Here is a 26,951-nt window from a genome sequence, read left to right as displayed (position 1 = left end):
AACAAACCGAAGCCGCTGCCGCAACGGTTGTCAAACTTCTAGCGCTCTTTTTGTGCTTGCTTGCGAGGTTAAACGAAATTTGCACAGCGTTTTGCGAAAAAAGTACAGTGCTTAACTTGAACTAAATTATAATTTCAAAAAATTCGATTTGCTAATTATGGCAATGGCTAACTTTAACTTTGCCAGCATGGCGGCTAAAGAGAGTGTCGAGCAAGGCATCTCGTTCCAAGATAAAGCGGAAACCTGGAACACAGCCGTAGATGGTAAGCAATTTTTCCTGTAATCTATATTGATAGTACTGAAAGTTTTGTTTAAATTTGCAGTCAAGGCGGTGGTTGATGAGCTAAACTCAAAGACGCCGGTGCACTTCCTCAACTTGGATGGCAACACACTCGGAGTTGAGGCTGCCGAAGCCATTGGCGAGGCCCTCAAACGGCATCCGGAATTTCGCAAAGCCTTATGGAAGAATCTCTTCACACGCCGTCTCAAATCCGAAATCCCTTTGGCACTGCAGCATCTGGGCGCTGGTCTGATTGCCGCCGGCGCGAAGTTGACAGTGCTTGATTTGAGCGATAATGCACTTGGACCCAATGGAATGCGGGGATTGGAGGAATTTTTGCGCTCACCTGTCTTATATTCGCTACAGGAGCTGTACCTAAACAACTGTGGCCTGGGACCTGAGGGTGGCAGAATGCTAGCTACAGCATTGATTGATCTCTACGAGAATGCCAAGGCAGCGGGATCGCCATTGCAGCTGCGCATCTTTGTGGCCGGACGCAATCGATTGGAGAATGTGGGCGCCAAAGCGCTGTCATTAACGCTGAAGACATTACAAACGCTGGAGGAGATTAGCATGCCACAGAATTCCATCTACCATGTAGGCATCAGTGCTTTGGCCGAGGGCTTCAAAATGAATCCACACTTGCGATTGCTCAACATGAACGACAATACGGTGACCGCCAAGGGCTCTGCCAAGATTGCCGAGGTCTTTGAGCATACGCCACTGTGAGTAACAATGAAACAGACTTAAATAATCCGAATAATCCCCTTTTTTACATTTGGCAGCTTGCGTGAGATCAATTTTGGCGATTGCCTGTTGAAAACCGATGGCGCCTATATGTTTGCCGAGGCCTTGGAAAGGAATCATGTTAATTTGGAAGTGCTCGATTTAAGTTACAATGAGATCAATGACGATGCTGGTCTCATGATTATAACCGCCATACAGAACAAGCCAAATCTAAAGAAATTATACTTGGATGGAAATACATTTGGTCGCGAGGGTTGTGCACAAATCATTGCGCAAATGGCGCACAGCTTGAATCCTAATGCATTGATGCCCTTCGAAGAGGATGTGTCGGCGGAGGAGGGCGACGAGAGTGGCCAAGACGATGAACAGGACGATGACAATGATACCGCTGAGTACGCGGACGATGATTATGATGAAAATGAGGAGGACGAATATGATCCAAATGATACTACCGAAGAGGTCGACGAAGAGGAGGATGAGGAGGAATACGGCAAAGACAATTCCGCTGAAGAGACAGCATACGTGACCACAAATAACTTTCCTCCAAAGGTAAGTTTGACAACAAAATTCACTTTTGATTACGGCATGTTAAGCAATGTATTAATTCTTCTAGCTATTTAATGACACCGTCGGAACCGGCAACAATACATTTGCTTTTGGCAATAATGGTAACACTATTGCCGCCAATACTAGCTGCACACCAGCTGAGTTCTGCTTGAGTCAAACACCCTGTTCTCTGCAGCAGTTCAATTCTCTGGAAGCTGATAAACTGCTCTCGCTGAATAATATAATTAATGTAAGTTGATAGTATGAGCCCATTAATTTTTTGCCAACATTAACTTACATATCATAACATCATATCATATTACAGCAATTCAACGGCGATGATCATTTGTTGCTACTGGTCTTCACGACACTGAAGTGCGCACATCTGTCGAAGACCTCAAAACCTGCACTGGATCTGGCCATTTCACTGTATCAGGCCACTTTTGATTATGCCATCCAAACGAATCAAGAGACTCGAGTATTGGATTATGTTCTAAAGCAGCTTGGCTTGCTGCGAAGTGAGGAGCACTTCAAAACGGACTATGATGTTAAAAGCTGTCGCTATGCTTTGCGCGAAGCTCTGGAAAAACAACAGTTTGCCAATGATAATATTAAAAATACATTTAAACTATTTCTTGAAAAACTTGATGTGTAACTAGATTCCTAACGTCATGTTTGCCAATTCGTATTTAGGATATTGTTGTCCTACTAAATAAATTTTGCATAAAAATTATAAATAAATTTTTAAATCTTAAGATTTGGTTGGTTTGTCTTAAGCAAGAATTTTTATGAAATTTCAAGGGATAATAAAGAAAAGAATTGTGAGAAATTTTCACGTATAAAAGAAAAATTGAGATGTAAATAAATTATGTTTAAAAAAGTAGTATATACATAAATCTTGACATTTAGTTAGTTTGTTTTAAAAGCAGCTGCAAATATTAAGTAAAAAACTACTTTTTTTATATATATATAAATAAAAATAATATAGAATATCCGGAAGTATGTCAAAAGAAACAAAATACTCCAAATAAAATGAATGTAAAATTATACAATTTTATTCAAATAAGTATATTTATTTGTTTGAATAGTTTTCTGAGACGAAGTAACTTTTTCCTGCCTGTCCTAGTAAGTAAATACAATAAAGACCCGGTACATCCACAAAATAACGTAAAATAAATTTATTTACATGAAAAAAGTAACTACGTTAATAAAACATTATATTCGGATTGTATAATATGTATAGTATCGTGTTATTGGTGGATTATCGCTTCTTTGTTAAAACTACAATTAAAGAATGTTGCGAAGTTGTTGTTATACAAATATGAGTAATTAAAATATGTGTTAAAACTTTCGACGTGGGGGATGGACAATTGTGACATTTAAAAAAATTATTTTTCTTTTTGGTTATACATATAAAAGTGTATGTGATTATGGTGGATCGGTTTATGTGTGGTGTCAACTAGATACATATTTATTCGGTCTTACGCATAGGTATATTAGAAATCTTTTTACTTAATCAATCAAATAAATTGCTTTCCTGTGATTAACAACAGATTGTTTTCTTTTTGCTTTTATAAAGATATTTGAAATAATATACCATAGTACATAGATCAACTTGAACATAGACCACGACAAAATAATGAGATGAAGAAATGATAGTTTATCCTTCAAAATCCGAATCATCATCGTCCACAAATTCGGCATCATCGCTTTCATCGCTTTCAAGAGCACGATATTTCTTCTGAGTTGCCTTTTTCTTTCCACCACTGCTGCCGCTGTCGTCATCACGCTGACGTTTCTTTGGACGCTTGATGGGTGAGTCGTCAGTCGACTCAAAGTCATCATCATCTTCTCCAGCCTTGCTGTTATCATTAGCAGCCTCATCATCATCATCAATGAAAGAGTAATCAATCTTTTTGCTTGCAGCGCGGCGACCAGGACGATCCTCCCGAGGTGCCACCGTTATGCTCTCAAAATCTTCCTCTTCATCATCATCATCATCCAATGAATTTGCCTTCTTCTTGGGCTATTAATAGATAATAAATAATTTTATATTTTGTATTCGTAATCAATTTTATAGTTACAACTTGCCTTAGACTTGGTAAAGTCGAGTTTTCCCTGTTTGAGACCATCGCCGTTCTCCTTCTTTTGACGTGGTTTCTTCTCGCCCGGTTCCTTCTTGACAGCCGACTTCTTTGCTTTGGGTGATGTCTTTGCAACGCCGCCCTCGACAAGCGCATCGAAATCATCGACCTCATCGCCGGCTGATTTCTTTTCAGCTTTCACTCGGGGTACGCGTTCCTTCGGAGGCTGCCACTTTTTAAGCAGATCATCAGTAACCTTAAATGCCACCTTTTCGCCGATGGGATCGGGGAAGATGTCTTCGTTGCCAGCAGCAGCCTTGCCCTTTGCCTTGCCTTTACCAGCAACAGCCTTTTGGCCCTTGATCGCCTTGGATTGTTTCAAATTAATACCTTGTTCTTCAAGTCGCTCCTTTTCTTCCACTTCATCCAGCTTTTGATGCAGCACATCGAGATCAGTCATCCAGAGCATTTGCGGCGTTTTCTTTATCAAATTATCGAGCTCTTCCAGTTTGTTATCACGCTGTTTAAGCAATTCATTTTTACGCTCCTCCGTCAGCATCCACATAGACATGCCCAGTAAATAATCGAACTTCTTGACCTCTGTCAGCTTCTGGAATGCCTTTTCAGGATCCACTTCTTTCTTAACCTTGGCTTTAGAAGACGACGATAATGCCTGCTCCTCTTCGTCCCCATCATCTTCCGGTTCCGCTTCGTCTTCAATTTTAATGCGCCGCTGCCATTCCTTAACTGGATCTGGACGATAGCCACGCTTAATTAGCTCATCAATCATGGCCTTACGCTGCTTATTTTCCACTACCAGCTTCTTCTCACATTTCTCCAAAATGAAGCGGGCTTGATCGCTAAGTCGATCGGATTGAGCTGTGAGCTGACCAACAAGATAATCCTTGCGACGATTGTAATACTCCAAGCGGAGTTTGAAAAATTCCTCCATAATCTCCTTAGGTGAGGGGAAGCGACGCAGGCAATTGTTATCATCGAATGCATGCATCTGGTTCAGGGATATGGATGAGCATAATTTAAACACCCGATGGAAACCACCTTCCTCAGCCCTAAGCCGCTCAAATTCACCCGCATTGAAACTGATGACAAATCGCACTGTTGTATCGGTATGATATTCACGATAATCAGAAATCACCGCCTTAACTTTTTCAGTGCCGTTGGACAATGCTTCTAGCACATTCTCCTTATACGTTTGCGTCCAGACGCCAACAGGCAATTCAGTGATTTCGATGCGATTATCTGGAAGTATCTGAATATTGCCCGAATGACAGAAGCGGTTATCCCCAACAGATTCCATTGTGCCCTTGAAGTTCTTGTACCACGGAATCATTGTTGTTTGCGGTTCGCCGTTGATCATGCGACGTAAATTCTCAATAATTTCGCGAGGGTTGTAATTGGCTATTTTAGTTGACCAGCCGGTACCAATACCTTCAGCGCCGTTGACTAATACCATGGGTATAATAGGTATATACCATGTCGGCTCAATTTTTTGGCCATCGTCGACCTGATACTGCATTAATGGATCGTCCAAAGGATGGAAAATGAGACGTGTTAGTGGCGACATTATCGTGAAAATGTAACGAGCGCTTGCACAATCTTTTCCACCGGTGAGACGAGTACCGAATTGACCGCGTGGCTCTAACAAATTAATGTTGTTCGATCCCACATAGTTCTGCGCCAAATTCACAATGGTCATTTGCAGCGAGACTTCACCATGATGATACGATGACATTTCGGCAACGGAACCCGACAGCTGGGCAACCTTAACTTCACGCTTGTCGTTACGCTTAAAACACGTAAACATAACCTTCCGCTGACCAGGCTTTAAGCCATCTACCATACTTGGTATTGAGCGTTCGTTGTCAGCATTCGAGAAGAGCACAAGTTCCAAATTGACAAAATCTGCATAACTGATATGCTTGGTACCTTTGGTGTACAAATAACGCTCGGGCAAACCCAGCTGCTTGCGACGCTTTACTTCGTCCATGTGATTGGTTAACCAGGTCTTACGCAAATCGACATGTTTCTTGGCAAATGCCATCATAATGCTATCATCATCGACTGCACCATCGTACTTGAACAATATACGATGACGTTCCATATCCTGCAAGAATAGAAACAGAATATGAATACAAATTGGAGAGTAATAACACTATAAATCCATATACCTGAAAATATTCTTTGGCCTCCTTGGATGTCGAAGTACCGAGACCCTTATAGTACTTGATATTGTACGTATGATGATTGGGTGTATCCATTTTCCATTCCTCAAATTCAGGCAGCGAATAGAATGAAAGCTCTTCGTTCTTTTTGGTTGCCTTCACAATAGGTGTAATAAACTCTTCCAGGAAGGGCAAACGTAATAGTTCGGGCCAGTTTGTGTGTATAAAATTGATAAGCAATCCTTTAATGTGAGAACCATCCTGATCCTGATCAGTCATGATCATTACTTTACCATAGCGCAGTGTCTTTAAATCATCCATGGTTAAATACTTCTTTTTATACTGCAATCCAATAATTTTGCAGAGGTTGTTGATCTCAGCGTTCTCGGTTAGCTGTTTGAATGATGCTTCGCGCACGTTTAACAATTTACCGCGCAGTGGAAAGACGCCATAATAGTTGCGACCAATGACACCTAGGCCAGAGACAGCTAAAGATTTGGCTGAGTCTCCCTCGGTGAGGATAAGAGTACAATTCAATGAATTCTTTGTGCCCGCCTCGTTGGCATCTTCCAACTTGGGAATTCCCTTGATTTTAGTTGACTTTTTACCACCGGTTTTGGCAATGTCATTCTGCGCCTTAAACTTTGCCCACGCGAGCACACTTTCAACAATGCCCGCCTTGGCTAGATTGCCAATGAACTTCTCAGACAGGGTGCACTTGGAGCCAAAACTTTTGGCCTGAAGTGTCATGTTCTCCTTGGTCTGTGAATCAAATGTGGGATTCTCAATCAAACAATTGACAAATATCCATAGATGATTGCGAACTTGAAACGGTTTTATGTTGATGCCATTCTTGTTTTTCTTTTTCAGCACCTCAATCAACTGCTTGATAACACTGTCCGCTACGTGATCAACATGCCGACCACCTTTAGTCGTTGCTATGGAGTTTACGAACGAGACTTGTTGAAATCCACGATCAGAGGGACAACAAGCAACTTCCCAGCGTTCGCCGGCATTCTCGTAAATCACTTTTATTGGTTGTTGGGAGTCGTCTTCACTATTCTTCACAAACAAATCAATGTAATCTTTGAAATTCTTCACACCCACTTTCGTGCCATTCAAATAGACAGAAACGCCTTTTGTTGAGGCAGCCACATCATAGGCGCGTCGCGACATCAATGCCACAATATCTTCGTCCAGTTTCTCCATTTTAAACTTGGCTAAATCTGGACTGAATGTAATTCTGGTGAAATCCGTGCCATTAAAGTCCTTAATCTACAATTTTCAATAGAATTATAATTAGACGCGGTTAAGACAAAATAATTATTTTACGTACAATTGGATCAGACGCCTTGCCCATGTTATCGCCCCAGGTTTGCTTAAAACTTTTCTTGTACTGCTTAGTCGCCGTTTCCAAAGTGAAGCTCTGTGAGAAGATGTTGCATAGTTTGGCTCCGTAGCCATTGCGACCACCCGTAACCTTTTTCTCATCATCATTGTAGTTGGACGACGTCAACAAATGTCCAAAGATCATCGTTGGCACATACATCTTCTGTTCCTTGTGCATGGTGACCGGTATACCTTGGCCATTGTTCCATATAGACACCAGATTTTTTTCGGGATCAATATCCACTTTAATGGTATTCATGGATTTATCGCGCTGTTTGTTGTCGGCCGCATTTACCAAGATCTCATCAAATATCTTATACAGACCGGGCACAAATGAAATCTCACGCTGCACCATACGATTACCCTCTGCCTCGTAGACCCACATCAATTCCTTCGTGAACTCAACGGAGCCAATGTATGAGTCGGGACGCAACAGGATGTGCTCCAGTTGCGATTTCTTCTGGTACATCTGCTCGATGGACATGGCTTTGTTTCCGTTCTGCATCTTGAGTTTATTATTGTTCGTGTGAACGTGCTAAAAAAAAACAACCACAACATAGAATTATGAATTTATTGAAAAACTGTTAAGAATAACTTTGCATAACTGTACCCACTAAACGTTCTTCTTCTAGTTGCTGTTGGTGCTATTGTTTTTGCTGTGCTTTTATTTACGAATAGAAAGACAAACGGCAAACTGCGATTAATCATAAACGAGCCAACGCTTTTCTTAATAGAATTACGAAACATAAGCAATTTCACCATAAGATTAGTACAGTGCTCCAGAGAACTGTTTTATTTTATATTTTTTACTGTATACATTTTTCAATGCTGTCTCTTTTTAAGGTAATTTTGTTATATACCTTGAGTATACTGAAAGAACCTACATGTTCTCTATTTAATGTCAAATTTCAGTTATTTTTTAACATGAAATATGTTATTCTGTCATCTTTTGAGAAGTGCTTGGTGAGGATCAACAGTATTAATAATTGCAAAAAAGTTGCTTCAAGAATTCAAATTGATATCAATAGAAATCTAATTTTCTTTGGTATTATGGAAAGTATAGTCGTCTAAAATATTTCAGTTTTATTTTTATTTATTTAAGCGTTCTATAAAGTTGTCGTTTAAGAGTATTTTCTGCACAACAGAAGTCAACAAAATCCAGTCGTTGAGTATTTTGTGTTTGCATTCAGAATAACATATTTGAACGACTGCAGGCAGTTACGCGCTGCAGCAAATACCATGTAAGAGCGAGAAGAAGTGTATTTAAAGCCAAAGAAAAAAGAGCGCGCGCAACGCATGTGTTAAACAACCCTGTCTTAAGTGTTCGCTGTACTGTTGAGCCGGCTGCTAATGCATCTATCTTCCATCGAGGGCAACAAAAAAACCAACAGCAAAAATCCGAATAAAAAACGATATATTTTAACAAATCTTTTCAGTAATTATGTAACAAAGGAGATTAAATGACGGCACCACAGCTATGTTCGTGGTCGGGTACACATGTACCTTTCTTGCTCATTCTCTTTTTAATAGTTTTTATGCCGGCTTTCGCAAGGAACCCATTTAACAAAAATACCGAAATGCCTCGAAAGAAAATTGTGTATACATGCATATTATATTAATTAATAGATGGTTTTGTGGCTTGTTTGTTTTTTGCCTTGAGTAAGGGAATTTCGTATACACAACTCACGCACAGAAATTCTATCTACATAGGCAGCGCCATTTTTAATTTGCAAATGCGATGCCGCTGGCCAAATTCACTCTTTTTTGGCCACAAACACTAAACCTCTTAACATTTAATTGTTCAACTGTTCTGCTAAGTTGTTGTTTTAACAAATAGGTTAAGTAATTCGCTCACCTTTTTATTTAGTTGCAAGAATTTGTTCGTTTGTTCAATGGATAAAGAACCGCGCGGCCGCCACAGCAAAAATTGCACACACAATAAACGACGCCGCACTTCGTTTTGTATTGTGGTACGTACGCGTGGTATGAGTTTTTAAAACCACACTTTGATGACAATGATGGTAGATATTGTTGAGTAAAACTTAATGCTAAAATACACTCGCAGCAATTAGTTGTATTAAGGATTAATACGACTGTATTAAGGAATAATACGACCAACTACTTGAAAAGATGCCACCCGAATGAAGCGTACCTTAATCAACATCGATTGCAATATCGATAAGCTCATGTACTCTCAATTGTTGCAAACAACGCTTTTTATGGAAAAAGACATCGATGATTGCCTGTAGCTATAAAATCACTTATTATTGGACAAATTGTTATTTTCAACAAATTCAGACTTATTTGTTTTTTTTTTTAACTAGCTTTGTTAAAGTAGTTTATTTTTTCGTATTTTATTTCTAAGCAATATATATAAACATCGATAATTGTCATCTGACTACATTTTTATTTCAATAAATTGTATGTCGTCTGGTGACAATTATCGATATTTCTATATTTTGATCAATCTTATCGACGGTTACGTATTAAAGGCGCATTAGTTTCCATTTGTTATTCTAATAATATTTCAAAATAAAGTAGATGAAATCCTGAATTTATTGATTTTTATTAAAATAAACACTTCGAAAGAATACGAAAAAACATATGAGAATGCCAATAAACGTAAAGAGATGATTGAAAACAGAAGATTGAAATTCGATAAATATCGATAAGGCATTTGAAATCACATAGCATTTCCGATGACGCCGAGGAAATAAAAATACCAAATAACTCAACATGTCGAATTATAATTTTTTTAACTGTGTGGCAGCACTTAAATTTAAATTATAACCGTCGTGCTTCCAAATTTAATATTTTTTTGTTTAACGTTTTTTTTTTTAATGATTGTTATTGGCATGTTAATAAAACGGTCCTTATTTTGAATATGTGAAAAAAGCAACAGGGGAAAAATGCATTTCTTGATATTTCTATTTCACAGGGATTAGAAACATTGCTGAGATAGGTGTAGATAATTAGATATACAAGGTAGAAAGGTAATTTAACTTAAATTAAAAGAACAGAATGGCCAGCTAAACAAGTTTTGTTCCCAAGCCGGTCACCTGACCTTGACCAACGGTTATATGGGGTTTGTTGCACTTTACAGTGTGAACACACTCAAACACATTTATGAGCGATCAGCTAAAACTTGTTTTAGTTGTAAACAGAGAATGCTCCGAATTGAAATAATCAGAGAGTATAAAAAGCGCCATCAGCAGTTCTGAAAATTTGCAAGTAATGAAATTGTTTAGGTCAGTTACCCATTGCGTATAACTACGTATCGCCATGTGACGTCACGGAAGCAACTTGAACTTGCCTTAGACTCTCAATTAATGAACATATGAACATACATGCTTAATTGTATGAATGTGAGCAAAAAGTTCAGTACTCCATTTTGAAACGCTTCTTCGCAACTCCATTCGTTTTCACTCTTGATGACATTTTAGTGCAAATTCGAATAGCAACATACCCTACAAATGTCTTTTCACATTCCTTGCACATAAAATAGTTTCAATATTTTAAGCGCAATATCAAACTTATCTTATGTGTAAATCTGTTATTATTAAAATTTTACAGTAATATAAATGTTCTTACAAAGCATTTATATATTTTTAGCGGACTTATTCTAAATCTTCATAACATCTTGTAATTTTTTTAAATGTTTTCTTTTTTAATAAGATTTGGTACATTTTTTGTCTTTTCATAAAAATGTCAAGTTTGGCATCTGTCGAATATTGCAATTATTTGCAATTTTAATCAAAGCAAATTTGTATTTAAAGTTACCTTCTCAATGATTAGAATAAATAGGGGAAGAGCATTTATTCTTTGAGGTGGTGAGTGCAGCATTTCATTCTGCTAAAATATGAGCTTGATGCTTGTCATTCGACTTGGATACAAGTTTTGCTTCTGTGAGCGTTGTTTGAAGTGTTATACGGTTTTGATGTGGGGGCATTTAAAGTTTTGTTCTATGCGATCTTGGGCTCAGTCTTAGTGCGAACTTGTGTGACGGGCGATGCGGCTTTTTGCAGCTGTTGGTCTTAAATTACGACAATAAGTACTTTCAAGTATTCAAGTAATAACTTTAGGTAAATAAATAATCAACAATAAACAACTTTTTTCTTATTAAATTCGCATACGTAGTAGTTAATGTTCCAAGTAGAAATACGATCTATTTAAATGTCTCAAGTGTAACTAATTGATGCTGCGTTGGAATTCACTTCTTGTTATGCCAATTAAATCGGAATTAATAATCTAAAAAGGAAAATTCACGCTTTTCATTGTGAATCAGATGGAGTGTTGCAATTAAGTAAAGTGCAAGACCAATTAGTATTCAGCATTTGAGTACTTAAGTAATAGTTCATTAACACTTGAACTACACTCCGAATTGCATTCGAGTTCCCTGCAGTGCCCTGCAATTATCTCAAGTGAGTAAAACCCACTCATCAATATTTGCCATCTGTGCCAGTGACATGGAATTTGGAACTTTGTAATTCCACGCGAATTTACAAGTAATAAGCTGGGTGTGTCACGTTACAAAGTAGAGACGGATAGCCACTAAAAATATTGGTTAAAGCGTCTAATATAATATTAAACAAATAATTGCCTGACAAGCTAAGGGCAAAAAGCAATGATGTGAACATGTGGTTCTTCGAGTATCTGACATATTGACAAGTTGCATTTGTACTATACTCCAGGTAGAAAAAGATAAATATTTGCACAAGTTTATATCCCATTGCACTTTGAATTGTACAATTACTTGGATTTTTGCTAATTTTATTGTCAACTTGTTAGTTGTGAGCTGAGGCAATTAGCACGAATTTTCGGTACGTGCTCGAACCCGATCAGGGAAACACAATGCATCACCACAGAGATTAGAATGATGGGTATATTGTGAGTACTACGAGCAAGAGAATGCCCTTATCAGAAACCATTTGGTTCAGTTGAGTTCAGAACAGCCAGAGGATTGGACTGGGTGGTTGTGATAATCGCTTTTGCTTCGACTGCTCGAACTTGTACTCGTCTGTATGTATGTCACTTGCTTGGGACATATCGCAATTACCAACGTTTTGATTATCATTTTTATAATATACACATTTAGTTGAATGTGACAATGTATTTGTTCGTAAATGTGTCACAACAAATTGCATGGGATTGAAAGCATTTGGCCTGATTCCGATGTTGTTTGTTCAGTTTCAAACTTGAAGTCGAAGGCAGCAAATCGTGGGTTGGAGAACACACTTCAAAAATTTTAAATAAAATAATATGGTAAAGCATCTTCCCATTTTAATTGTATACTCAATCCAATAGATGCTTGTTCGTCAATGTCAAGTGTTTTTTTTTTATTATACCCGTGCAGCAGTTCAAGTTGAACCCAGTAATAAATCTGTGAGAATGTCTGTGTGACACGTGAGGTTAGCTATATCTGTATATATCTGTGATAACGTGCAGTTAATTGCTGCAACAACTGTGTGAAAATCACTTCACATTTGTTAACTGTTGTACAAAAGAAACACGCAACATTCTCGTGTGTCTGCAACAAGTGAGAGTTGCCATTAAGAACAATGTTGCAAAGGATGATTAGAGATGAGCACGTGATTTGTACTCTGATTTAATCATAATCTTCCAGAACAAAATAGTATTTCAACAATTTATAATCCTAGCAGATTTTCATACTTTTTATGCGAATGTCAATCGGACACTAAAATGTTTTTTTAATAAAGTTTATTCAAAATTTAGATTCCAAGTTCTTTCGCTCAAAACTGAAAATTATTTAGTTAAGTAAAGTTAACTGATACACTTAGCATGAAACACTGAAACACTTTAGTCATCAATTTCGCTAATTAGATTGCGAAATAAACACAAGACAAAGCATTAATATTTTAATACGTTCTTAAAGTGGGTTTCGTTCAATCACACACATACATGACAAAAATAATATATTCTTCCAAGATTATTAAGGCCAGAATTATCATCAATTATTTGTAAATATAATAGTCTAACAACATTGTTGCTAGCTCAAGTTGTGTAACAAACTTTCTAATTGCTGTAGAATTTACTTTATTTTACTAAAAGGCCACAACCGCATTAAGCCAAAGTCACAAAATGCCGGCAATTGAGCACAAATTGAATATCACTGAGGAGGAAATACCCGATAATATACGTCTAATATCGGAAAAACAAGGAGAATGTCCAAAGACCAAAAAGGAAACCATTGCCGAATTCCGTCATTACATTTTAGGTAAGTTCAGCATGCTTATAAACACATATCTAGAAGTAAATGGATTTTATTGCCTCTAGATCAAAAACAGTGCCAACCACATCGTAATGATGATAAGTACCTAGAGAAGTTTTTACGGGCCCGCTACTGGAAAATTGATAACAGTTACAAATTGGTGAGATTGCATCGAAGGTAAAAGTTTTAATTGGCGATTATAATTTGTACAATGTGCATTGACAGCTGTGCAGCTATTATAAGTTCCGAGAGGAGAACAAAAAGTTCTACGAGAAGGTTCGTCCCTTTGATCTGCGGCATCTCGGCGATGAGGATATATTGACAGTGACGCCGTATCGCGATCAACTTGGACATCGTATACTCATCTATCGCTTTGGACTCTGGCGACCAAATCGTGTTACTGTTGATGATATCTTTCGTGCAACCATCGTGCTACAAGAACTTGGATCATTGGAGCCAATCTCTCAGATTATGGGAGGTGTTGGCATCTTCGATCTAAAAGATTTGGGCCTGGAGCATTTGCTGCATCTGAGTCCGAGTGTGGCTCAAAAGATGATTGCTCTACTGGTGGTATGTGTGATCTTTAATTGCACCTCTAGATTTCTTTAATATAGTCTTCCCTTTGCAGACTTCTATGCCCATTCGCACTTCAGCCCTGCATATCGTTAATCAGAACTGGCTGTTCAATGCCGCATTTAAGATTTTCAAACCTTTTCTCAATGCCGGCATGCGGGAACGTCTTTTTGTACATGGCAGTGATATGAGTTCCTTGCACAAACATATTAATCCTGAGAATTTACCGAAGAGGTAAGATGATATGTACTTCAAATGGAATACCATTACATTTGTTTTCTTTAGATATGGAGGTATGCATGAGGATTATTCCTATACCTTGTGGTTGGACATGCTGCAGCATGACTGTGCAGGCAATTCAGTTCAAAAGGATATGGAACAGCTGGGATTTATTTTCGAATAAGTTGTGTCTTCTCTCTTATGGTGTTCTCTCTACTTCTATTTTCTACTTAAACTGGGAAATGTCAATTAATAAGGCATATAATTTTAATTTTCATTAAGTTCCGGTAACTCATATATGTATATCTGCAGACTTACACTTTTAAAAAATAATATGTTTAATCTATAGGAAATTTTCACCTTGAAAGTATTTTCATAGTTTATCAGTCTAAATGTTTCAGAGTCAATCGTCAGTGTTAATCATAATGCTAAAATACTAATCTAAACGCGAATGCCAATTTGAGGTTGGAGCAAACAATTTGAGGTTAGGCAATGAGCATTTTGAGGTTAGGTCTGTTATAAAATTTTATGTGTTACACATTTGTGAGTCAGACAAAGCCAAAATGACAACAACAAGGGAGAGAGGAAACAAATCAAATGAGGAAACGAGTCCACATGGAAATTTGTTCCGGTCAAGGATTCAAGGCGAGGACATCTTCGACATGTTCGTTTTATGTGTTTTATATGCAAAGTGCTTGTTGGTGCTAGAGCAGGACGGACAATAGCTGTGATTTGCCGTTATGGTAATTGAGTGTTGGACAACGCATTAAATGCAGCCCGGCTGCTTCCAGATCATAAATATATCTAGCACTCCCTCTCACTCAAACTAAGTCTGTCTCGCTTCATCTCGTTGCTGTTGACCGTTACAAATATGTTTGATATTTTTTATTGAATTCTTTTGGCACAGGAAGCTGCTGCTACTGCTGCCGTCTCACAAACAAACAATAAAAAAACGTTCCCCTTACCACTTCCTCCCCTACCAGGCCTTTGGTCAAACGATAGTGAAATTGATTTTGGGTGCCAAGGGGTCCCTGTTCGAGCCCCGGACATAATCTCGATGTCGATGCGAGCGTATAAAAGGCAGCGTCATTTGTGCGATTAAACCGACAAGATTAAAAAATTTATTGCGCAAATATTTATGGGGACAGTAGCACCATCACACACCCAGCAAAAAAAATAAAAAAACCAAAAAATAGAATGGCAGCCAACATATACATATGAGAGTACAGTATAGCCTACATTTTTGGGGAGACACGGCCACTGTCCCATTATTAGTTCAGTTTGGGTAACACGTGTGTGAGCCAAAGGCTGAACTGTCCATAATTTATTGCTTGCGAACCAAATTTATTTGTGCCTCTGTGCAGGGGGCAAAGGGTGTCCAAGTTGCCCAAACAGTACTCTATTCTCCTCAACATATGTCGCACTTTATGTCGTATAAGACGCCGAGTTATGACTGCTTTGTAAATAGTGTTCTTGTGTGGCAAAAGATATATCAGATATGGATGGACTGCATTCAGTTACTTATATAAAATAAAAAAGTGAAGAAATGGCGAGAAACTTGTGATAATTAATATTGTACTTCCTCGATAGAATGGATTAAAATAATTGCTGATTTAAAAAAATGTCATTTCACGATTTAATAAATAATTTATAGTTGCAGAAAATCTTTTATTTTCAATTTTTTAGGTCAATTGAATATTTTTTAAGTTATAATTCAATCCAGACATTTTTTTAACACTTTGTTCTTGTTTTGTTGAACATTTATAATTGCTATAATAACATTTATTGGTTAAATTATAGTTTTTCTTTCATATATAGATAAGATAGAGAAGCTTTTTTTTATTCTATCATAACTTTTTATTATTTGTCAAATTAAAGAATAATATCTTCACATCAAAATGATAAGCAACACGTTTTGTTCTTAGCCGTATACTAATATTTTGTGCAGATTTCCCCCACCATTATTTCACACCCCACTAAAAATTAACTATATTACAGAAGGGCCACATTTGTGGGCGTCTCCCTGATGTCATCCGTCAGTCAACTCTCGACATTTGACATGCCGTACCTGACCTTTCACCGAGCACAAACATACTTACAGAGAAGGGTGACGTTTGACGGCAACCCTAAACTGAGAGCGTGCCAGCTTTTGTAATTGTTTCCTAATGAGCTCTATAACCACTGTCCAACCCTCCATCTCTCTCTCTCTGTCCTCTTTTCCTCTTGCTGTGTCTCATTCTTTGTGTCTGCTGAGCATACATCAGCCAATGTCGCTAGTTATCTGTGGACGCAGTTTATCATTCACTCATTGGCAGCAAAGCCACAACAAGCAGGACAATAAATAATGGGCAGCGATTTGTAAACAATACAACGTCAGTAGAACCCCAGAATCACTGCAAATATTTCCCATAAATAAAGTCCCGGCTAAAATAATTGAAATATTTGCTGTCAATGTGTTGACTTCCGTTGGCGTCGTTCACAGTTGTCCGCAGTTGGCCGGAGCCGAGCATCTTCTTCTGTCCGGAGGCGAAGGTGTAAACTGTATAAATGGTGGCTCGTTATGGCTCTGGTTACCACAGACACCGGCCAGGCAATGGCACAAGGACCATGGCCACATCGTTATGGGGGTCGCGACCCATGTTTGATAAATGGTTGCAAAATATATATCTATAGTTGACTTGTTCTTTGGATATGGGCACTCTTGTGCGTGCCGAAGAAATCATTGCGGATTAAGATGGGATTGAGCTATAAACGCTGTATAATGAGACCATCTCGACTGGCCACAGTCAATTTTATGGGAGCAATCAATTGTTTATTGAATTATTTACAGTAAATGATTCGATTGTATAACAGTATACTACTTATAATGTATAACAGCTTAATAAAAGTCAAAGTTTAAAATTCGAATATCAGTAATAATTTAATAAAATAGTGTTTAGAAGGAATCAATTATGATCTTACGAACAAATTGTTAAGTATTGATTAAAAATCTGTTTCTGCAAAATATCATAGTGTTACAGTTATTTCACTACAATATGCAATATGTTAAAAGAGTATCCTAAAGGTATATGTATGAGTAGAAGTGATTAAAATTTGCTGTATAAATGACAGTGACAATTTACATTAATGACACTTTTGTACTCACATGTAAAAAAAAACCTGAACTGTTTAACAGTTAATAAATTATAACAGTACCCAATACGTATCAAAATGGTGAAGTTTATAAATCGAACTGTCGTCCGCCAATATCGATTCCCTACGACGCGACGTGGAGCATCCCTCACATGTCATTAAACTCGCCCGTTGAGTGCACAATTTCATTGCCTAACACACAGGCGACAACCCGCTGACTGCACTCGCAACAAACAGGACATGGCGGGTGAGGACAATGTAAATTTTAGAGAGGATGTCAACGTTGGCATCGATTTTCTGTTGATTTACCAGAAATTATTTGTGATAAAACACGATATACTTCATGTTTAAAGTGCACTCCAGGAGACAAGGAGCGCTGATACAGAGCAAAGAAGAAGAAGACGTAGTGAAGGCTGTACAGAGAACACGATTGCGTGGGGTGTGCAAAGGATGCTGGTTGACTGGCTTACAATCAATCAGATCACATGGCGGATTGAAGTCGGCGACATGCGAGGACAACAACTATGCACTTTTAATGCTGCCTAATCCGGCGTAATAAACATTCACCGTAATATGCGGGAATCAATTGAAATGCAATTGAAAAGGACTCGTCATGCAAATATTTGACTGGATACATTGACTATGGGGTAAATGCCACAGTTTTACAGCATTATTTAATAAACTGGAAATAAGAGAATGAGTTAACTCTTAATAATGGGGAATTTAACCCACAGTACAATGCAAAATACACTCACAGATTTGTATAAGACTAACAAAATCCACGACAAGTCAACAAACAAAAGTCGAAGCGTGGCTCTTGAGTTGCGATTTAGTTGTAAATGAGAAAACCGCTGCATACTTTTAGGCATGAGGGCAAAATGTAAATAGAACGGCGCGGAGTTTTCTCTGCTGTGTCTCTCACAACACGTGTCGTTCCGCCACCTGCCTGATGGGTGGCCCAGCTTGATTCCCTTTCTCCTGTCGATTGCGTTGATTATTACAATTTATTAATTGGCCGCTGGTAAATATTTGCACACCTTTAACCCTTTTTAATATGCCAAAGTGCTTCGCTTCGCTCGACTCAACGTCACTGTTGACTCTCATCCAGCCAAATGGAAACCTCGTTGGTTAAATCACAGTTGTCCGACCGCAGTCTCTAGTCATTTCCAAATGGGGCCATCGAAATGAGCAAAAAAAAGTAGGAAAAAAAATATATATGATGTAAGAACAACGTAAAGATACCCTATAATAACATAATTTGATATGCTAAACCTTAAGTAAACTATGTTTAAATAATATGTATTTCCTCTATTTATATTGAAAATATTTAAGATTCGAAATTAGAAAATAAATAATTTTGTTACGAATTGACACAACCTTCTACGCCATTCAGCACAGAGTATTAAGGAACAAAACAAAAAGCCAAATGGAGCATGCACTGGAGAATAATTCGATTGTGTTCAATTTAATTTTGACAAGCTTCAATGGCACAGCAATCCTAGCCCAAGGATCTATGCATCCCAGTGGGGTGTGGAACGGCACAAGAACTGGGCGAGGCGGCAGTTGATTTGATTTTGTTTTATGTTTTCTGCTGGCTGTATATGCCACATTGTTTACCCCTCTTACAATGATACAACAGTTGCTGTGCAGGGGGATGCGGAGAATAGCTCTCTAAGGGTAAAACTAAGAGGAGAAACAGCAGACTTAAATAGATTTTGTGGTCACTTTTTGTGGCTTAGAATAGTTGACTAGAAGCCAATGGACAATCGGCTATTATTTCATCAAATTGGAGCACCAATTAAAGTGACATCATAAAACAAGCAAAACAAAAACTATGAATTCTAAGTAAGAATCTGTCAAATTCGAAAATACCTTTTTATAATTTTCGATTTAATAAATATTATTTAGAATTTGAAATATATTTCTAAAAAGTATTTTCTGTTAAATGTTGTTTAATATTTGTTATGAGATGTGAAACCTATTGAAATGGGTAAAGTATAGACTTAATTTTGAATTGAAAAACTCAAATTTGATATAAAAATTAAAAAAATTGTTTGAAAAATTTAACTATTTATGAAATTAATTCGAATGCAAAAATTGTAACTGCCTTTAGTACTAAATATTTGTAAATATATTTGATGAGTTCTTTAGAATCTATTGAAATTTTTTTTCATCAAATTTATTAGTGTTAAAGTTGTTTTTTTTTTTAAATGTTATTTTTCACAAATATTTTAAGAGTGAGGGAAATCTTAAAAAGTTATCAAATGTATATTTAGTTGTCGATAAATTGAAAAACAATGTGTATTCCAGGAAGAGTTTTAAAACGAAACCGATTCCATTAAATGCGCCTAAGTTTCGCCAGAACTTAAAGTTGAATAAATTAGGCTTTCTTTATGTTGTTATACCCGCTACCCATAGGGTAGAAGGGTATTATAACTTTGTGCCGGCAGGAAATGTATGTAACAGGTAGAAGGAGGCATCTCCGACCCTATAAAGTATATATATTCTTGATCAGCGTTAACAGCCGAGACGATCTAGCCATGTCCGTCTGTCCGTCTGTCCGTCTGTGTGTCTGTGTGTCTGTGTGTCTGTCCGTCCGTCCGTATGAACACCTAGATCTCAGAGACTATAAGAGATAGAGCTATAATTTTTTTTCGACAGCATTTGTTATGTTTGCACGCAGATCAAGTTTGTTTCAAATTTTTGCCACGCCCACTTCCGCCCCCGAAAATCAAAAAAATCGAATAACAAGCGTAGTTTAAAGTTATGATTCCTGAAAATTTGGTTGCGATCAGATGAAAATTGTCGAAGTTATTAAAGAAATACTTTTGTATGGGCAAACACGTCTACTTACTAGGGTTGTTGCTTTAGATGACAATCTGGTATATTGTGCCGTCTATGGTATATTTTGAATGCGGTACTATATCAATATACCAAATATACTATTTGGTATATTTTTAGTATTTTTGCAGTATATTCAGTATATTTTGAGAAAATTATCGCAAAATATATTTCTTTTATTCAAAATGGGTAGCGGGTATCTCACAGTCGAGTGCACTCGACTGTAGCTTTCTTACTTGTTTTTTTTTTGTATTCGATATGTAGCCCATATTTGGTGGCTCCCCATGGCCTACGTCCGAACTTCTAATAAAAAAAAACTTGTTGCACAAAAGTTGGGGCAATAAAACACACATACTCTCCCCCTCAACGCGCATATCTCACAACAATATTACATAACAGAATCTAACGAAATCTGTTTGGTTTTGGCAGCCAAAACATTTGCACAGAAAAAATATCAAATTAAAATAAAAACAAGAGAACTCTCAACGCCCATGTCCAATACCCAACACCGACCAAGTCAAACTCGATGGGAGGGACCAACGGTTTTATTGCTGGCTCAGCAACAACCCAATGCACCTGTGCAGTCCACTACGAAATCCTTTACACAAGCCAAGCTAAAGCAAACACACAAATACATAAGCATAAGCATATTATATGCATACGTGTGTGTATGTGTGAAGTTCTATACACATATAGTATATAGCGAGAAGCAAAACAAATCGAGCGACTTATCAGCACTAAAGTATCTCCCCATTGACTTATGCACTGGAAACTGGAACAATGGATGCCCCACAGGATGCTCAGTAAAGCAAGCGCTCCCATCGCATGCTAAACTTCCAATGCAAGCGCCAACCAAACGTTTGCGACCAAACTGGAAATGTGGACTATGTAGGAATTTCTGTGGTAGTTTCTCATAAATATGCGCAACACACACACACACATACATTTTCGACACTCATACAACACTCCATGGTCAGCAGCAAGTGGGCGGAGCCGTGACAGCATAAGGTGCGCTTGTCTGTGTGGTACTCTGTCGCGCTATGCTAGCGCTTGTGTCTGTGTGTGTGAATATATGTGCCATTTTTTATGCGCTCCATGGCAATTCAAAACGCCTACTTCAAGAACAGCAAGAACAACAACCACCACCGAAAGTAAAGCAAACGACGACAACGATGACAGCAACAACAACGAAAGCATAGCCAGCTACAACGACAACGAAGTCGGCAGCATTGGGACAGAACACGAACAAACATATCCGAAGCTACAGGGAGAGCAAGCGCGAAGAGAAGCTTTCAATGCGCTCACTCTCATAAGTTCCTGCACAGTGGATTCATTACACTACAATCATAAGCGGGAAACAGTTTTTATTGAAATTGTAATATTTGAAATACGAAATTAACATTTCTTAAACAACCGCTCTAACATGCTACAAAGTCTGCATAACTTGAATTTTCACAATTTCTATCGGTCTGCGTGACACTGTGCAGCAGATGAAAGCTTTCTCATTTGATTTGAACAAGAGCGGCAACAAAAACGACGAAAAGGGTGCCCAATGCTCTCAGCGAATGGTTGTTGTTGCTGCTGCTCTGAGTGTTTGGGTAAAATGCTCAAGAGTCAAGCTTTTGCAATTCCAGCAGGAGCTCAACAGCGAATGGCGTGCGAGCTGCAAAAGTGTTTGTATGGTGGAGCTGCTGCTGTTGCTCTTTGCATATACACACATACACAAACTTTTTAACCTCTGAGTATGTGTGTGAATAAAATTGATGCGATGCGCGCGTCGCGGCCATTCTGCCGCCAGGGCCACCCTTCAGTCATCCATTCGGCCAGACTCAGACTCAGTCGCCACCGTTAACTCTTTGAAACTGGACGCAGCGAGCGGCAAAAGCGACGCGGGCGCGCCAAATTCAACAGAGAAAATATATTTAATTCAAAAACACAATTTATAAAAAAATTAAAAAACACATTGGAATAATTTGAAATAGTTTAAGAGAAAGTGCTAACGAATTTAGCGCTAGAATAATTATTAAGCCCAAGTGCAGTGTGACTATTTAATTAAAGTGTGACCAAAACTGCAATCGAATATTGATCATTGCTTTAGTGTAAAGTGTTGTTTAGTGAGTCGCCTCCCCTTCCCTCTCCGCGATTACTGATCACTGACAAAACTACCCCTAACAAAATCGAATCACCCCCACATAACGACACTTGAGAATTGAGTTGCATGTGAACCGGCGATCCAATGAAAATGGAAGATCCCACCATTGCAGACACATATGTGCAGGAATTTAATTTGGATCATTTGGGAGTTGGTGTCGCCGGTAACTCAGTGACCACACTAACGCCCGTCTCCGTGGCCGCCATTGGACATGTGAAGCGCGAAGATCACAGTCCACCACAGCCGGTCAAATGGACGACAGTGCACGGCGCAGAGCCGCCAGCGGATGATGAGTCGGAACCGATGCCACTCGCAATGCCACTGCCAATTGCTGTGCCGGAAGCAGCCGCCGGGGACGTCGTCCAACTGGCGGCCGAATCACATATTAAGCTACGCTCTTTTTCGGGCCAACAGTGGCAGATGGACGAGCGGCGTCTGCAGCCGCTAAGTCCGCCGCCCGAGGGCTACGTGGGCGGACCGATGGGCGGACAAGCCGTGCTCGTGAACACTTCCTCCTCCTCCTCGTCGGCAGCAGCGGCGGCTGTGGCTGCTGCAGCGGCTGCTGCATCCGCCTCTGCATCCGCCTCAGCCTCCGCTGTGCCTGGCGGCGTACCCAGCACACCGCCTGAGACGCCGCCCGTGGTCGGTTCCCCAACGGGCAGCAGCAGCTGTCCCAGTCAGGCGTATGCGCATCACTACCATGCCGGTCCCAGTAATGCCACCGCGAATGTGGCTGCTGTGGGTCTGTGTCAGGAAATGAGATGGCTGCCCAATGCGATGCGCGCCGATCAACAGCCACTGGATCTGCGTCCACTGGCCTGTCCCGGTTCGCAGGAAGAGGCCGAGGAATGGGAACGTCAGCGGGAATATGCGATGCATGCGGCAGCGGCGGCTGCACACCATCATCATGGCCATCCGCTGATGCAGAGTCACCATCATCATGGACCGGGCCGGCTAATGGCGCAGGCACAGCATCCCTCGCATCATCATTTCCACAGTCTGGAGCACGCGCTGCCCATTAACATGCACTCGAATTCCACCAACTCATATGCGGGCAGTCCGGGTCCCGTGACCGTGCTCGGACCCGGCGGTTCGCTCTGCCCCACGATCAGCCAATGCGGACCACATATGCCATCGGCGGGCAGCAGTAGCGGCGCCAGCAGTGGCTCCAATTCACGCGGCTGTGTGCGCTCCATACTGCAGCCGTGTCGTCCGCTCTCGGCCAGCTCCTCACGCAGCTCAAACAACTCGCCACGCACGTGCTCCGGCGCATACAGCAATGCGACGCTTGAGGATTGCATCAACGATGACATGCTGACTACACTGACGGTGCGGGAACTTAATAAACGCCTTCATGGCTGTCCACGTGAGGAGGTTGTGCGTCTGAAGCAGAAACGTCGCACGCTCAAGAATCGCGGCTATGCCCAGAACTGTCGCTCCAAGAGACTACATCAACGACACGAACTGGAGAAGGCCAATCGCCAGCTCAATCAGGATCTGCATCGACTCAAGCTGGAGTATTCGCGCGTCTGCCAGGAGCGCGACACACTGATGCAGCGTCTGCAGCAACAGCGAACGGGCGCCGCCGGTGCGGACAGCCAGAGTTCACCCGAGTTCTATCTATGACGCCAACTGGCGGCGGCCTCATCAGCTTCCACCTCAACGAACTCGCATCAGTTGCAGTCGCAGCCACAGCAGCAGCATCGTGCCTCGCATACACACACACATTCGCATCCACATGGGCATCCTCATCCGCAGTGGCCACCTCAGCAGGTGGTCAATTAAGTAAACTACACATTAAGTGAAGCGTGGCTGAAGTCATTTCCAAAGCAAATCTACCATTTTAAGAATCTTCCAATTTCAAAACTATACAAGGTTTATCCCCTCGACTTATATTCTTTACATTCTTCACATTTGTTTAGAAAATTCTTTCACAATTAATCTATAATTAATTCTGTCTTATTCTAAAAGTGTCTCTAAAAGCTTTCTATGATCTCTTAAACAATCCCTTCTCAACTATTTTCAAGAGTCCATCTAAAAATATTTCAATCTTTCTCTGAAATTCATTTAATTTAATTTCTTCATCATTTAAATTTAACTTCTAATTTCTTTAATAAGATATTCTGATCTAAGTCTATAATAATATCTTCAATCTTTTTCCTATATTACGATTTGCTTTGCGGCTAACTTCAGTTGCTCAACAACTGCTAAAGGTATTTTCGAGCATTTAATTGAAGAAGCATGAAATTCATGATAAAAAAAAAACTACATATATTTCACTTTCGATTTGTGACAATAAATTTTCAACTAATTTTGTAAGTTCTTGTTAAGTTATCGAATCGATTCGATGCGATACGATTCGAATCGAAACTTTGGCTGAATAATCATCATCATTTCATATATACACATTGATCGCACACCCCGAAACACATAGGGCAATTTTATTGATTAAAATAATGTATGACAAGCATTAGAATTTATTTGTATTTGTATTTGTTTAGTTTCAGCTACTGATTAATGATAAATCGATCGGTTGAACTGTCGGATCGGACATTCGATCGATCACAACATTGTATTACAAATTACGAGTTAGTAACACACGCTTATTTGTTGATTAGTTCTAGCTTTAGTTTCCCTAGTATTAAGCGAGAGATATCATTAAACAAACAAAACATACTTATATAGTATAAACCCAATACGAGTATATAGTATTTATATATACTATGTCTATGTAGTCTGAGGTTCTACAAAAATAAATCTGTATAGCATGTTTCGCTTTCATTTGGTTTCCACACATCCTAATCCATAAAACAAAGGTTGTATTATGTTTTAAACACAACACACGCTGACACTTGACACTCGAAACTGCAACTAACAACTACAATAAATCAAAGTCCTATAAACTCAATGAGATCAACGACGAAATAAATCAAATTATTTGTAAATACAAAATAAATTGTATAAATTATAAGCTAAACCATTCGCTGTCTGTCTTTACAATTAAAGTTTAAAGAATACGATACGAAAAATTGTGAATAGTTCTTAAGTGTGCATAATGAAACTAGTAATAAATGCAAAACAACTATAAAATAAAATACAACAAACTGTGTTTCTTAATACGAGTACTTTGATATTTTTTGCAATTCAGTTTCTCTAAAATTTTTTTTCAATTTTTATTACATATTACAAATTAAAACAAATAAAAAATGTGTGCCAGGAGAAGCATTGATTAGAATCTAATCATTAAGTTAATCTTATTCATGAGCTGACATTGTTATTGAAAATTAACAAAATTATTATCTTTTTTTAATTTTAACAACGACTGGTATTATTTCAAACAAAATGACCATGGTCATGTAGAGCTTCTTTCTGCAAGGAAAATACAAATCTGAATCCTAATTTTCCGAAAACTTTATAACATATTAATGGCAATTTTGATTCTATTCATTGCCAAACATTTTGAAAAACAAAAAATGTTAAAAAGTACAATGTATTATTGAAGCATTGTAGAACTTTTTTATGTTGTCTCTTAAGATTTTTAAGTTTGCTTTTCTAGCTCATAAATATAATACCAAACGAGAGCATTAAATTCACCTGCATATGTTTGCTCACCAAAGCTCTATATCGTTTCTTGGGATTGATAAGAACTTCTGAATTCTACGAAATTTATATTGTGTGGTCTGTCGGCATTGTTGAAGCCGACCACCAGCAACTGTTGCAGAACTCGATACATTCAAAGTAAACAAATACAATGGCATCTGAACAGCATCCCGCAGACGATCGCAAGTCCAAGTGCAAGGGTCCAAAATTGTGTCAACAAACAAATCGAGAGAACGACTGTGCCACTTGCCAATACTTAGGGGACAGCAAGATCTGAAAAGACTGGATTACAGCCATCTACAGAAGTCACTGCAGAACCTCTGTTTAAAAAAGAGCTCCCGATCGGGGGCGTAATTCGGTGAAGTGGACATCGCTGTAGATTTCAGTAAAGTTCCCCATTCGGCTTCTTTATACGATACAATTCGGTTTTTAATGTACCGAAATATTAAGTTGTTTATTTTGTTTAGATCTGACCAAATCCTCTTAGGGCTCGTTATGATTATCCGGTTCGCTACTCGACTTTGGTGGCGGTATTTTTCACTCTTCCATAGAAAGCATCACTAATTTATCATCCTGAACAGAAAGTGGAATTGGGAGATATATAAAAAGAGAATTTGGAGAAAACTATTCTACGGATTTGGTAATAGTTATCTTTTACATTAATAACATGAACTTAGTATTAATCCTGGCATTAAAATGCGAATCTAATTGCTATGAATATTCAATATTTGGTAATTTTTCTTAGGGTATTTAAAACTTCGACTTCAACAAACAAAATATAAACAATTTTGTTTTTGTTATTGTTTATAAGCGTTATGTGGATTTCCTGCCTTCCAACGAATGCCAACGCCATGGGCAATCGTCTCGGCTTTATGTAATTGAGAACGGGTATAGGAGAATGGGTAGTGAAAAATGGAGACCGCAGACCGGAGAATGAACGAAATCGCGATGGAGTTGCGCAAGTACTTTTTGTCGA

General features: G+C 38.8%; 4 protein-coding genes across 6 annotated transcripts; 3 read left to right on the top strand and 1 right to left on the bottom strand.

Moving 5' to 3' along the window:
* Positions 1 to 13: 13 nt before the first annotated feature.
* On the top strand, positions 14 to 2,314 carry LOC132798602 (ran GTPase-activating protein). Its single transcript, XM_060810527.1, has 5 exons — positions 14 to 263; positions 324 to 1,005; positions 1,066 to 1,576; positions 1,641 to 1,823; positions 1,899 to 2,314. Exons 1-5 carry the CDS (start codon positions 158 to 160, stop codon positions 2,226 to 2,228), a joined length of 1,812 nt encoding a protein of 603 aa, XP_060666510.1. The 5' UTR covers positions 14 to 157; the 3' UTR covers positions 2,229 to 2,314.
* A 413-nt stretch (positions 2,315 to 2,727) lies between these two features.
* LOC132798601 (DNA topoisomerase 2) lies at positions 2,728 to 9,384 on the bottom strand. 2 transcript variants are annotated; one of them, XM_060810524.1, is made up of 5 exons: positions 9,085 to 9,384; positions 7,177 to 7,764; positions 5,847 to 7,115; positions 3,665 to 5,782; positions 2,728 to 3,599 (listed from the first exon to the last, which is right to left on the bottom strand). In XM_060810524.1, exons 2-5 carry the CDS (start codon positions 7,732 to 7,734, stop codon positions 3,234 to 3,236), a joined length of 4,311 nt encoding a protein of 1,436 aa, XP_060666507.1. In that variant the 5' UTR covers positions 7,735 to 7,764; positions 9,085 to 9,384; the 3' UTR covers positions 2,728 to 3,233. The 2 variants fall into 2 exon arrangements, with proteins under 2 accessions (XP_060666507.1, XP_060666508.1); XM_060810525.1 differs by lacking the exon at positions 9,085 to 9,384 and adding an exon at positions 7,840 to 8,021.
* Positions 9,385 to 11,169: 1,785 nt separating this feature from the next.
* On the top strand, positions 11,170 to 14,603 carry LOC132792547 (alpha-tocopherol transfer protein). 2 transcript variants are annotated; one of them, XM_060801979.1, is made up of 6 exons: positions 11,170 to 11,311; positions 13,299 to 13,464; positions 13,524 to 13,618; positions 13,684 to 14,028; positions 14,087 to 14,265; positions 14,317 to 14,603. In XM_060801979.1, the coding sequence occupies exons 2-6, from the start codon at positions 13,329 to 13,331 to the stop codon at positions 14,432 to 14,434; spliced, it is 873 nt and encodes a 290-aa protein (XP_060657962.1). In that variant the 5' UTR covers positions 11,170 to 11,311; positions 13,299 to 13,328; the 3' UTR covers positions 14,435 to 14,603. The 2 variants fall into 2 exon arrangements, with proteins under 2 accessions (XP_060657962.1, XP_060657955.1); XM_060801972.1 differs by lacking the exon at positions 11,170 to 11,311 and adding an exon at positions 12,365 to 12,491.
* A 7,424-nt stretch (positions 14,604 to 22,027) lies between these two features.
* On the top strand, positions 22,028 to 25,492 carry LOC132796434 (transcription factor MafB). The gene has a single exon (XM_060807608.1). It carries the CDS (start codon positions 22,460 to 22,462, stop codon positions 23,999 to 24,001), a length of 1,542 nt encoding a protein of 513 aa, XP_060663591.1. The 5' UTR covers positions 22,028 to 22,459; the 3' UTR covers positions 24,002 to 25,492.
* Positions 25,493 to 26,951: the final 1,459 nt, after the last annotated feature.

Source organism: Drosophila nasuta, chromosome 2L (assembly GCF_023558535.2).
Source record: "Drosophila nasuta strain 15112-1781.00 chromosome 2L, ASM2355853v1, whole genome shotgun sequence".
Taxonomy (NCBI): domain Eukaryota; kingdom Metazoa; phylum Arthropoda; class Insecta; order Diptera; family Drosophilidae; genus Drosophila; species Drosophila nasuta.
This window is presented reverse-complemented; position numbering and strand designations above follow the sequence as displayed.

What these genes read in the sequence shown, in the direction of transcription:
- LOC132798602 (XM_060810527.1), top strand. Translation starts at nt 158, where the DNA reads ATGGCAATGGCTAACTTTAACTTTGCCAGCATGGCGGCTAAAGAGAGT. An exon ending in CAAATAACTTTCCTCCAAAG is followed by an intron (nt 1,577 to 1,640) that starts GTAAGTTTGACA and finishes TAATTCTTCTAG; the next exon opens with CTATTTAATGACACCGTCGG. An exon ending in CGCTGAATAATATAATTAAT is followed by an intron (nt 1,824 to 1,898) that starts GTAAGTTGATAG and finishes ATCATATTACAG; the next exon opens with CAATTCAACGGCGATGATCA.
- LOC132798601 (XM_060810524.1), bottom strand. Translation starts at nt 7,734, where the DNA reads ATGCAGAACGGAAACAAAGCCATGTCCATCGAGCAGATGTACCAGAAG. An exon ending in AGGCCAAAGAATATTTTCAG is followed by an intron (nt 5,783 to 5,846) that starts GTATATGGATTT and finishes CTATTCTTGCAG; the next exon opens with GATATGGAACGTCATCGTAT. An exon ending in TCGACTTTACCAAGTCTAAG is followed by an intron (nt 3,600 to 3,664) that starts GCAAGTTGTAAC and finishes ATCTATTAATAG; the next exon opens with CCCAAGAAGAAGGCAAATTC.
- LOC132792547 (XM_060801972.1), top strand. An exon ending in TTGATAACAGTTACAAATTG is followed by an intron (nt 13,619 to 13,683) that starts GTGAGATTGCAT and finishes GTGCATTGACAG; the next exon opens with CTGTGCAGCTATTATAAGTT. An exon ending in CCTGAGAATTTACCGAAGAG is followed by an intron (nt 14,266 to 14,316) that starts GTAAGATGATAT and finishes TGTTTTCTTTAG; the next exon opens with ATATGGAGGTATGCATGAGG.
- LOC132796434 (XM_060807608.1), top strand. Translation starts at nt 22,460, where the DNA reads ATGAAAATGGAAGATCCCACCATTGCAGACACATATGTGCAGGAATTT.